The 12,804-nt window shown below is 54.9% G+C and overlaps 1 protein-coding gene across 7 annotated transcripts in view; it reads right to left on the reverse strand.

Moving 5' to 3' along the window:
- PAX7 (paired box 7) overlaps positions 1 to 12,509 on the reverse strand; it is a 119,695-nt gene extending 107,186 nt beyond the window's left edge. The window contains exons 1-4 of one of the 7 annotated variants that reach the window (XM_055262302.2): positions 11,680 to 11,841; positions 8,852 to 9,087; positions 8,150 to 8,276; positions 6,994 to 7,122 (exon numbers count right to left, since the gene is read on the reverse strand). In XM_055262302.2, the coding sequence (XP_055118277.1) occupies positions 6,994 to 7,122; positions 8,150 to 8,276; positions 8,852 to 9,087; positions 11,680 to 11,764 (577 nt within the window). In that variant the 5' untranslated portion in view covers positions 11,765 to 11,841. Of the gene's footprint in view, positions 1 to 6,993; positions 7,129 to 8,149; positions 8,280 to 8,851; positions 9,088 to 11,679 lie in introns of all 7 variants that reach the window. The other 6 variants (XM_055262299.2, XM_055262298.2, XM_055262301.2 and 3 more) reach the window with 6 other exon arrangements.
- Between the last annotated feature and the right edge of the window lie 295 nt (positions 12,510 to 12,804).

A 12,804-nucleotide genomic window follows, 5' to 3' on the forward strand; every position in this document is an offset into this window, starting at 1 on the left:
CTCTCTGTCTCCGCTGCCTCTCCCCACCCCTCCCTTGGTCTCCACCAGAGCTCAGGCCCAGCGCACCTCCAGGACCAGGGCGACCAAGCCATGGAAAGGTCCATTCGCTGACCCTCAGACTGCGGAAATCGGCCAAATCACTGGCAGCCGACAAGCAGAGCCCCGCGGCGGCCCCAGTGCCCCTCGCAATCCACCCTCGCTCAGCTCGGCTGCCAAACCGGGGGCCTGGCACGCGTGCCCAAGGCGCCCTGGAATGCCCTGGGGGCCTCTTTTGAGCTGGACTTGGGGCGCACACAACTTCCCTTCACCCCTCCCGAGGCTGCAGCGACCCGCAGAAGCTTTTCCTCTCCCAGGGGGTTGAAGTTCCAAGTGCAGCCTACCCCCTCCCTTCGCATCCCCTTCCCCACACCCCTTCCTTTGGCCCCCGCCTCCCCTTTGCCCTCGACCCCGTCTCTTCCTCCTCCAGGTCCCTCCCCTTCGCATGCTGGTAGTTCCCCTTGCGCTCTCTCTGGACTCCTTCCCTGCCTCACCTCTCCCCCACCCCACTTCGTTTGAAGTTTTGGAGAGATCTATCTACTAATGGCGAAGTTTCCCCCTTAGGTCACCGTTCTGCCTTGATTCGATTTGGGAAGGCGAGTTCCCTCCCTCCCTCCCCCTGCCCGACCCCAGCCGGGGCCAATCTCTCCAGAGCAGGTCAGAAAGCGCTGACCCCATTTCCACCTTTTCCTCTTTCAGCCAGAGTTGGGGGAAGGGGAAAAGAAGAGGGAAGGCCCCGGACAGCAAAAACTGAGGGGGGCATCCTAATCTCCCAAGCGCCTCTTACCCTCATCCTGAGTTTCCTAATTACCCCTTCAGTCTGCAACGGGCGGGAGAGAAGAGCTATTTTTCTGGAATTTCTGGAATGTGCCCCCCTCTTAGTCACGGCCTTCAAGGCCCCAGAGCGCCTAGAGAACCTTTCTTTGGGGGTCTCTCCTCTGTGCAGGAACCCATCCCTCAACCAGGCATTGTCTTTTCAGGGGTGTGAGTTCTGTCTAGTCTTAGACTATGAGCTTCCAGGGCCACGGCCAGGACACCTTGTACATTACATGTTTATATCCTTAGGCACTCTTGCCACACAGGCCTCACCAACTTTGTTGATGATGATAGAATGATGGCAAACAGAAACTCCAAAGAGGTAATCTGGAAGGAAATCTCATTTGCTCAGCCCTCTTTGCCTATATAAAAATATGTTTTTATATAATATTACTTATATATAATGTAATGTGTGACAACTATCATTTTCAGAAAGACATTCTTAAAAAAAAAAAAAAAGCCCAAATAATCACCTTACTGCTTTAAGGCTACTGTTATATATGCTTTTAAATCCTTCCATGTAAATTCCACTGAAAATTTGGAAAGCTGTGAAAGGGGAGGGGGCCGCGGGAGTTGGGGGGGAGGTTAATCCGGGTTTAACGCTGCGATGCAGTCTTAGGACCAGGGTTAGCCTGATTGCGTTATCTCTTCCCAACATTTGAGACGCCCATATTTTACCCAGCCAAATAGCTCCGAGAGCAGCGCAGATGGCTGCTGTGGTCGCGCCTCAGGAAAATGTGTTATTAATATCTAAATAACTTCCCAATACTGTCTGGTAAATCTCCCCTCCACCATTCCAAATGATGAATTCGTTTGAAGTCTTCCCCCAGCCTCATCTTTTCAATGTCTCTCTCTTCTCTCTTCTTCTTAGCCAGGCTTATTTCAAACTGGTAAATATCTAATTCCTTTAACCGCTGCGCCGTGCACACTAGTCTTTTAGGTACAAACGCCTTGAAACAGCCCAAGTGTGGTGATGCGTGCCCCGAGGGGAACACAAAACCCGCACGCCCTCGCAGCGGGGGACCCCACCCGGTTTAGACGTGCCTGCGTTCCAAGACCGGCTGAGCACGGGAACCTCACTCCGGGAACCGAGCCTCTTTTCTTGCGCGCCCTGGGGAGACCCTCTTGGCTCCCCCACGGAGTCCCGAAGGCACCCCCCAACACTCAGCTCTTCCGCAGCTCCCAGTCCCCTCCCTTCCACCCCTTCCTAGACCTCCGGCGGCTTCCCCCGCTCTCTGGGGCGGATAATTGCCCTCCGCTCGCCTGTTCTCCCTTGTTTAAAGTTTGTTTTCTAAATGTCTTCTGTTAGATTATGCTCGTTCATCCCCCTCCAACCTTATCTCCTTCTGTCTCTTCTCTCCTTGCCCGTCACACTCGATTTAGGCACGAGTTTATCTAGCAAACAGTTTACAGACTTTGTTTATTTACCGAGGGTTCTGGGGCTGCGAGCGCGCGAGCGCCAGTGTTTGCCTTTGTAATACTTATCTCCTCATTGTTGTTTCTCCTTAGTCTCCGCTCCCGCCTCCCCCTCTCTCTTCTTCGGTTGGGGGGATGGAGGGAAGAAAAGGGGAGCCTTGTCAGCCCAGTGTGGGCTCGGCCCCTCGCCGGGAGCCCCCTCCGCCGGGACGTTTCCAGCTCCGCACGCCCCTCTCCGCTCGCCCCATCCCCCCCAGCCCCCGGCCCGGCGCGCCCCTCCCGCGCCCCCTCCCTCTCTCCCTCTGGTCGCACTGGATATCCACCGCCGAGCGCTGCCTAAAGCCGGGAATTGCCTGACACCCTCCCGTCTTCCTCCGAGCCCCCATTATGCGAAGCTGATCCCACTATGAACAGCTTCAAATCCCGCCTGGACTCTGTTTGATTAGATTGCCAACCCGGGGTAATCCTTTGATTTGGTGGAGTGTCAATTACCTTTCTCTAAACACACATTTACAGAGGAGGGAACTTGTTGGTTTAAATCAATGCAGATTGTTTCGTGATAAATGGACTATCCTCGTCCCCTCCCTCGCCCCCTCTTCCAAGGCTCCTGTCCCTCTCCGCCCCCACCCCTTCCTGGTTCTCGAAGATCCGGTAAACAATGTCCCTTCCAGGTGTGAAGCCGAAAAAATGGTGTGGGCTGAGGGGAGCCGTGCCCCCCTTCCCCTATTCACTCGCTCCCCCGGAGCCTAATTAAATTTGGCAGGTCCTTGTACACACAATCAAAACAGCTTCCTCCAGTGTAGCAAACGACCGAAAACCGCATTAGCAGCTATCGCTGCTGCCAAATTAAATTGTTTCCCACCTCCTTTTACAAGTGTCTAAAACCGACACTCCGGGCTCTCCCCTCCTTTCCAATCCTTCCCCGTCATTTCCCACTCCACACCTGTAAGTTTGCTGCCTTAAAAATAAATAAAGGAAAAATGCAAAGAGAAACAAATCTGCCTCACTCGCTGTCCTCGCCAACCCTCCCCCCACCTGAGATGGTCTTTCACACCCAGGAAGTCTGCAAATTCTCCACCTGGACTTTGACACCCCCAGGATTCCCCCCCGCCCCGTCCCCCAGAGAAAAATCCTGCCTCCACTACTACTATTTCTTTTTTCTAATCTTGTAACTTTTCCCTATATTTCATATTAATTGTAACCTCATTGGCCTTTCCATCCTAGAGAACAAAGTGGAGCCCCTGGTCCGATCCGGTCAGTTTTGGCTTAAACTGGTGCACTATCAGATGCATGTGGCTTTGGTGTTCTTATTGTTTGTCACTGCTGTTATTATTGTTTATATGATTGCTTATTTCTTCACACTCACTCCCTCAGCTCCCACTGAGGAACGGTTTGACCCATTGCAAACCCCTATCAAATTCCCCAGAAGAATCTCTCTGAGCTCAGATTCTGTGAAAATCTTTTCCTTTCTCTTCTCTCCTCAAATCCCCTCCCTGTTGGGTCCCTGGCCTGTCTATCCCCTGATCCTCGGAGAAAGGGGTGAAGAGGAGGGAGTCTAAGTGCCTGGGGGCAAGGAACTGTCCACTTCCCTCTCCAGGTGAGCCGAGCTTGGCTGGGGCAAGCACCTATCGGCAACGGTCTGAGAATACTCACAACCAACAATCCTAATAACTCAGTCTTAACAAGGATAAGAGCAAAAAAAAAAAAAAAAAAAATATGAACAGCCTCATGAATATCAGCCCAAGGGGAGCAGGAGTGAGCTGTTCAGAGATGAAAGTGCACAGAAATAAAAGCTCAATTTAATCTGCTTTAAAACCCTTCAACTTAACGTTTGTGCTTCAAACTCTGAGAGTGAGAACTGATTGCGGATAAATAGTTTCTTACCATGCCTGGAAGCTATTACACCCCTCTCCAACACAGTTTCCTATTCAGCAGTCCCAGTTTTCATTACCAGCTCTAATAAGTCTTAACATTATTAAATGCCAAGCGGACGATAGGAAAAAACGGACTCAGGGAGGGATCTCTCTTTAGTGCTTAAAGAGGAGAGCTCTTAAACCCCTTCTTTGGCGGCTCCCTGCCACGAGAGGGGCAACTCCCCCAGACAAAGCATTTTTCAAGAGCAAGAAGCCAAAACAAAGTTGCGGGTGTGCACAACTCCCCCTGCTCTGGCCATGGGGCATCTCTGCCTCTCCCTACCTGGATGACTCAGATGGAGATTGGACGGTCTTTTCACCTTTAACTTGGCCATGAAACTGATGTCTGGGGCCTGGGAGGGAGATGAGGGGTTCACAGGGGTGCCTGCCGACCGGCCCAGGAACTCAACTAGGAAACGGATACAATTTGCTCACAGATGGATAGATGGCCCTGTCTCGTCTGCACCATCATATTGCCCATTCACACCCATCTACACGCTCCCTGCACACCTATGCTGAATCCCGTTTGCACAGATATATGGCCTACAGCATTCAGATCCGAAGGCCCGTGGGTAAACAGTCACACCAAGGGATGCTTGCGCTTACACAGCCATCCAATGCACAATCAGCGCACCCAGCGCACCCACCATCATGCAAAAACTGAGGGACTTTCTGGAGACCAGGCTCACTGCATAAGATCATTTCATTTCTTCAGCTCCTCTAGACTTAGCACCTGTGTCCTGGGCCTCCCTCATCTGGCACAGGCCTCACTTTAAACCCTTGGAGACGTGGTTCTTCCTGGTTCTGCTGCAGGGAAAACCTCTATCCAGCGAAGTGGCTTGTTAGCTGGTGTGGTGAGCCCAGGCCAGCATGGAACGCCCCGCATTCCCTGGAATCAGAGGAATCCTCCAAACCGCACGATCTTTCCATCCTCTTCCTTTCCTTCCCTTCCCTTCCCTTTTTTCTCAGAGGAAATTTACCTATTTGTGCTTCCTCGCAGATTGAACTGGATATACTCCCTGCGTGCAAACACACTTAAAGTCTCTCCAAGGAAAACCAAACCTCCTCTGCTTCTCCCTGGGATAACTCTCAGAAGAGTTATCTGTTGTGCAGGAAAGATTATTTGTCCAGGAAAGATTATTCAAGTTCTATGCCTCCCCTCCACAGCCCACAAAAAGTCCATCTAGTCTCCTTCCAATGGGAACAACTGAAATAAGGACTTGGTCCCCCGGCAGGTGTCCCAGGGCTCTGGGCCGACTGGCCTAGCCAAGGACCGCTTGGCAGTGCAGGGCTGCCTCCCGCCGCAGACCCGTGGCCCCTCGGCAGGCCGGGCACAGCGGGGCACCCGGCACAGCTCGCTCCCTTTCTTCCCTCTCCCTTTTGTCCCGGGCGGGACTGCGGCATCACTAGGGGCCCTGTGTGTCAATAGCCCGCCCCTTCCCTTCGCTCCAGGCCGCTGCCTGGCCCCCCATCCTTCCTCCTCGGACCACGCCTATGGGGGCTGGGCGTAGATGGGAGTTGTCTTAGTGAGCCGGCTTTGTCTGTGAAGTTCATCTTCAAGGTTGGGAGGGTCTTCTGAGAACTGGAGAGAGACCTGGGCTAGGAGTGAGGAGAGGAGTGCTGGGAGAAACCTCTGAAGGGAGACTGAAACAACACAGGCTCTTTGCAAGCTTTCAGGTTCCAGGGCACTCGCCACTTTTTCCAAAGCCATCAGTCTGCGGGTTCCCATGGCCACTGTCTTTCCGATTCCCTCAGCCTGCCGCCTCCCCGCGTGTGTGTTTGGGGCCTTTTCTTTTAACTGTCAGTCTTTGTGACTCTGGGTCTTCCATTTCTGTTTCTCCCCCTGTCGCCCATTAACGTGCACTTACCAAGTCTCAAAGAGACTTGGGAGGGGAATTATGAGGGCAATGAGGAAGGGGAGGCGGTAATGAGGAAGAACTTTCCCTTCCTTCTCTCGAAACTTCCTTCCATCAAGAAACAAAAGCACAATCCCCTTTCCCGGGCTTGCGGGCGCTTGAAAACTAAACGCCCTCCTTAGCTGATCCTGAGAAAAAGCATGGCGCAGGGCTCAGACTCCAGCCTGCCCGCGGAAGCCGTGCTAAGAATGGGGAGAGGGTGTGTGGAGCCTGAGTCTCTCCCCCACTGCGATCCTCCGACCCTGGGCATCTGAGAACTTGGCCTCCACTCCCAGCCCCGCCGGCGCACGCCACAGAGGAAGGCACTCTCTGTCCCCCAGTCCGCCCTGGCAACGCGGGGCTGAGTCAGGCGGCGGCCCTGGCTAATTTTTATTGATTGCAGCGGTCAGTCAACTGTCAGGCGGGGTTTCAAGGGACCGTTTAGAGAGCGTGTGCGGGTCTGGTTAACAAATTCATTTAGGGAGCCGCGGGCCGGCTCCTCCTTCCTCGCTCCCTCCCTCCCGTCCCCCGCCCCCTTGCCCAAGTTTCCTATAAAAATTGATCGACGCCGAGAGTAGCAGCCAAAACGCCAGCCCAGGAGGACGCACTCCCCGCAGTACTGGGGTAGACCAGGCGCGCGGCCCCGCAGCCGGGCTCTCCCGGGACTCACAGGCCGTCCGCGCCCGGCCTCCATAGCGCAAAGAAGGCGCGGGCTTCGCATCTAGCCGGCACCTGGGGTGCGCACCGAGGGGGCGCTGTCGGCAAAGCCTGAGCGGCTCCCAGCTGCCCCGCAGCCTGAGAGTTTCCCCGCTGGAGTTCTGGTCGCCTGCTCCGGCGGCGGGAGCGAACCACCGGCCCGCACACCGGAGCGTGGGAAAACCCGGGCTGGTGCCTCGCAGCCCAGGGAAGTTCCCTACCTTTGTCGCCCAGGATGCCGTCGATGCTGTGTTTGGCCTTCTTTTCGCCGTCGTCCTCCTTCTTGTCCGCTTCATCCTCCTCCTCTTTCTTCCCGAACTTGATTCTGAGCACGCGGCTAATCGAACTCACTAAACCTCAGAAATTCAAAGGCAAAAGAGCAAGTATAAGTTGTTGGAGCAGAGGAGCGAGCGGTGGCCTGGGCCCCTGGGACAAAGTCAGGAAGCCCCCTGCTTCCTTACAGATATCCATTCATCCCTCTTCCACACACAGGCATTTAGGCATTGACACGTACTCCATAACCAGCATCCACTTGGAGAAGCCTGACTCACACCCGGGGCATTCACAGGGTGGTTAGACTGTGCATTCCTATGCAGATGCTTGCATGCATTTGTGCCTTACACTAACATCTGCCTAGGTGCACTTCCACCCACACCCCGAGAGGTCCCAGGGCCTCCCTGGAGTCTCTCCAGCTCCTGCTGCCACTCCCACATTCAGGTGTGCATTCTGGCCCTGCATGCCTGAATGTACATGTACAAACACACACACACACACATACACACCACATCACTTTCTCTCTCACAGGCAGTATGGTTTGGGACCTCCAAATTTAGGACTCAAATGGCTGGCGTTGGCGACAGCAGAAATGATAACTCTGAGACGGTGGTCCAGGGAAGCCCATGGGCATCCACCCTCCTAGGACAGATCCATCTATTGAAGCCGTTTTCTCCGAAAAAGCCTCCAGGGGGACTCTCTTATCATCCAACTTTCTAGGTTAACTTTTTGCCCATTCCTGCCTGCTCGCCTGCCTGCCTGCCTGCCTGCTTTCCCTCCTGCTTTCCCTCCTTTGTGCCTGCCTGCCTGCTTTCCCTCATTCCTTTCTTCCTTCCTTCCTGCCTTCCTTCCTTCTTCCTCCCTTTCTTCTTTCTCCCTCTTCTTTCTTTTTTCTTTCCCCATTCCTTCTTTCCATCTTATTCCATTCTGTTTTGATTTACTCCTATGCCTTAACTCTGCCTTTCTGTACTCCCTTCCTCCCAACTTCTCAGTAAGTTCCCAGTCAACCATCATCTCCCCTCCCCTCTCTCCCACCTCCAGCCCTCCACGCTGGAGGCCTGGCCACACTCTGGGCCAGCTCTGCCAGCTCAGCTGCCTTCTCACCTGAGGGCACAGTGCTTCGGTCACAGTGCCCGTCCTTCAGCAGCCTGTCCCGGATCTCCCAGCTGAACATGCCCGGGTTTTCCCTCTTGTACTCCTCAATCTTTTTCTCTACATCCGGAGTCGCCACCTGCTTCAGAGGTGGAGGTGGGAGAGTAGGAGTGGAAAGATGGGATGGGGGGAGGGAAACACTTTTAATATCACCTCTTAAGAGCCCCAGACCAGGCTGGTGGTTCTGGTTACCATGTGTCCCCCCATCCCCCAAGAGATTGGCTTTATCCTTTCAAGAAACCGGTTCTTGGCTCCCAGGAAGGCAGCTGGGGGTCTGGCCAGGTGGGGCGGGGTGGGACATGGATAGGCAATAAAGAACTCTAATTAGGACCCCCAGGGTCCCCATCATTATCTCAGGAAAGACTTAGAGAAGATGTCTTCTGGTCTTGGAAGGTGACAGGGGTTGAGGCAAATGTGGGGACAGTCCAGGAATGGCTCACTGGCCTCAAGGTCTTGGACAACCTAGACCTCACTTAGCTCCATCTCTGAGAAATTCAAATAATAGGAAAACAATGGGAGGATATCTGGGAGTAGCAGACACCCTCCAGCTGTACTTTCCTACAGCCTGGTGCCGCGAGGTAGTAAGAGGGGCCACAACCAGGAGCCCCTGACCATAGGAAGCCAGCTGCCAGCCTCTGTGGCAAAGACACTCACTCTGGGCTTGCTGCCGCCGATGGCCCCAGGCCGGATGGACCCAGTCTCCTGGTAGCGGCAGAGAATCTTGGAGACGCAGCCGTGGGAGACACGCAGCTGTCGGGAGATGACACAGGGCCGGATGCCATGGTGGGCCATCTCCACTATCTTGTGGCGGATGTGGTTAGGCAGGGGTCGCCCATTGATGAAGACCCCTCCCAGCTGATTGACCCGGCCTTGGCCAAGCGGGGTGGACACTGGAGAAGGGAGGGGAGATGCAGAAGGAGAGAGGTGCAGGGTGAGGATGGAAAGCAGACACTGAGTGCACTCCCTGACTGTAGTTTTGTTCGTTTGAGCCCCAAGACCTCAGCCAGCAATCCCGGTGGTCCTCACACTGGGGCTTCAGTAGGTGGGTAGTTTGAGAAACAACTGTCATAAATATAGGAAATCTCCCGCAGAGATGGATAGAGTAGTCACGGCTGCAAGAGTCTCCCCAGATGCTGTGTCCCCCAACTCCTGCCACACTACGAGGGATGAGGACACACCTGGGGGATTCGAATGCTGCTAAGAAGGGGAGGGAGAGAGACAAAGGTGAGACCGCAGAGCCACCAGGCTGGTAGAACCTTAGAGATCTTGGGACCAATGACTCTCTGTCCCTCAGGCCGAAGCTTGGGCTGCAGGCCTGCCTGCGTCTTGGAGAGGCCAATAACGGGTGTGATTTGGCTCATCTGCTCAGTTCTACACTCCTGGTAGTCATGAATGATCCAGTTTGTTGGGGGCTAGAAAGGCCTGGCTGATTACTACATTTACGGCTCTGGCTAGAGCAGTGGAACTGTCTCAGGGAACAGCTGAGGCACAACCGAGGGACGGGTGACATATGCTGTTGGCTGCTGCCTCCAAGGGCACCTGGCTGTCCCTTGGGTGACTCCCCTTGCTTCTAACCACCCTCGAAGTCCTAATTTCGTTTTGGGACAATTTTAGGACACCACTGCCCCAAAGCTCCTAAATTAAATAGTTGACTTAGCCTCACAAATCCATGAACCGTGCCTGCAGGCTCTGCGAGGCTGGTAGGCAGATGGGACACAGTTCCCCCGGGTGGGGGTGACTTTGGGAACCGGGAAGACAGGCATCCCTCGTGTGTGCTGGGGAGGGGAGAACGCCCTGGTCGCCTTAATGCAAAGTCTACACAATTTCCTCACAGAAGATTGGGGGGACACCCAGCGCACTAATCCGGCCTCGATCCCCCCAATTTGGGGACTCAGCGGCTGCGGAGATCTGGAAGATTAGAACGATTTCACAGCCGCGGGAGTGGAGGGAGCTGACTGTAATTGAAAGGGAAGGGGCGAGAAGAGGCTCCGCTGCTGGGCCGTTCTCCGGGTCCCCCCACCTCTCTTTGTAAAAGTTGGTGTCTGAAGCCACCCTCGGATTTAATCAGAAATCGTGCGTCGCAAAGTCAGAGTCACTAGGTCTCCGTGGCGGGATATGCCATTAGCGCTCAAGAGCTCTCGAGGGCCCAACTTTATATTCAAGAGCCTCTTTAGCGACCGGCACTCGGCCCTCCTCAGTATTCTGCGTCATGTTGGGCAAATATTGTTCTAATCCGCCGCGCGTCCTCAGCCGCCTGTTTTACTTGCATTCGCTACAGGAGAGTGCTACTGCAAATCCCCGGGTTTGCGCGCTCTCCTGCCTGCGTGGCTGCCGGCGCGCACTTGATCACGAAGCCGCTCTCTTCGCCTCTGTCTAATTCAGGGACCCGGCGCCGTCTCGCTGCCCAAGGGAGCTCCTCCCGGATCGCAGGCTGCCAGCCCGCCCACCCCCTCCCTGCCTTCTCTCCCCTTCCTCACGCGCCAGGGACTCATACAATTACAGGAAGAGTAATTAAAAAAAAAAAAAGTCGCACATATTTCTAACGACTTCTCTGTGACACCCTAGGCTACCTACCCTCAGAAGCCAAATGATCCCTTAGTGACAGGTTGAGGCCTTCCATTAGTTTAAAAAGAAAACAGAACAAAAACACAGGAGCGGGTCTCTCCGCCGTGCGCTCCCAGCCTTTTCTCCAGCCTGGACCCGGTTCGCCGCCGCCCGTCCTCTCAGGTCTCCCCGGGCGGGCGCTGGATGTTTAGGAAGGACGCTTTACAAAATCAGCTCTTTCTCCTCGTTTGGACATTGCCGTGCCCCTCTCGCCGTTTAGAGGTTCTCTATACCTCGCCGTTTAGAGGTTCTCTCCCGGGAGATTTCCAGAGTGCGGAAGCCCGAGTAAAAAGTTTTAGGGGGAAAATCATTACTAATTATTATTTCTAATTAGTTTGTTTCCAGGCGGAAAAGCAGGAGTGTTTGAATGTGGCTTCGGAAGAAATGGACAGCCGTGGTAGTTGAGGCATATAAAGTATCACCCATGGTAGGTGGTTCGAAATAAAAGGGACTGTAAGACCAATCCCAGGGGTGGAAAAAATAATTCAAAACAAGAGTAGAAAGCTGGCAGCCAGCGAGCCTGGAGAGCCGAGAAACTGTCAGGGAAGAAGTGTCTGGAAATAGTGGAAAGAGCTGAAATTCACCAGGACCTGATATTTACTAGGAGTCCAAATCTACCAGAATTTCAGCCCTGCGGGTAAAGGCCGGCAGCTCTCGACCTGAGAAACGAAGGCCACCGGTCAGTGAAACCCACGCAGAAGCGACAAGTATGGGTTCCAGAAACTTCCTGGGTTCTGCGCCCGGACTGGGACCCAGAAGAGAACCGGATCCCTCTGCTATCGCCGGCGCCGCCACCGTCCCCTGGAGACCACAGCCTCTCCAAGGACCCCGAGTTCCGGGCGGCGGAGTCGCGGCGAGGCCAGCCTGCGCGTTCTTACCTTCCAAAGGGAATCCCGTGCGGGGGTAGTTCTGCCCCGGAGCCGGCCGCATCATTCTCGGTACCGTGCCGGGAAGGGCCGCCATTCTTGCGCACGCCGCGGACGAATCCAAAGTCGGCAAAAATCTCTTCCCGTCCGCTCCCTTCACCCCTGCTGCGATCTCTTTCTTTCCGTCTTCTTCGTCTTCTTTTTTTTAACCTCTTCTCCCTCCCCTCCACACACACTCCCTACCCCCACCCCCCACCCCTGGCTGCAGTCAAACGCGTCCAGAAGCTCGGGAGGGGGGCGAGGTGGGGGCGGAGGTTGGGGGGAGGGAAGGTGGCGACGACAAGGAAGTTCAAACAAACAAACACACTCCAACCCCAAGTCCGCCTGTGCCGGCTGGGCTCGGCCAGAAGTTGTGCGGACTGATGCGCCTGGCAGAACCCGGAGACGAGGCCCGGCGGCGGAGGGGGACTGGGGGAACGCGGCCGGAATCGGGGCCGGCAGCCTCGGAGTGGCGAGCGCCGCGCTCTCGCGCTTGGGGCCAAAGTTTCCAAGCCCGGAGACTGCGGAGTGGATTTCGTTCTCGTATTTATTTATATATTTATTCTCTCGCTCTAGCTCCTTCCCTCTTCTCCACGCCTTCTTTCTCCGGACCACACTCGCTTCTCCCTCCACACCAGCTTTCACACCCCCGTCCCCTAGGAGACCTGGGGACAGACGGAAGAAGGAGCCTCCTCGGGTTTCGGGGCTGGACGGAGGCGACAGGGGGTGACGGGGTTGGGGAAAGAGAAATGGAAAAGCGAGGGGGCGCGAGTGATCAGCTGGGTAAGTTGTGCAAAAGTGTTCACCGAAGTACGAGGAGGAGGAGGAGGAGGAGGTAGTGAACGCGATCTGATAGGTTCGGACTTTTCTTTTATTCATGAGGAGGGAAGGGGGCCAGGGCACAAGGGAGCGGAGGGCCAATAACGAAAAGAAATCGCCAACGAATATTTTTTTCCCTCTTTTCTAATCCCCGGCTCGACCCCGTTTTGGGGGAGAATTTGAACCGCCGTGAAAACAGAGGGAGCGGATCCCGGCGAGTTGGGGGCTGAGGGAGAAGGGGAGGGGGCCAACTTTGTCCCAGTGCCTTCCTTTGATGAA

This window comes from Symphalangus syndactylus, chromosome 22, assembly GCF_028878055.3.
Source record: "Symphalangus syndactylus isolate Jambi chromosome 22, NHGRI_mSymSyn1-v2.1_pri, whole genome shotgun sequence".
NCBI classification, from domain to species: Eukaryota; Metazoa; Chordata; class Mammalia; order Primates; family Hylobatidae; genus Symphalangus; species Symphalangus syndactylus.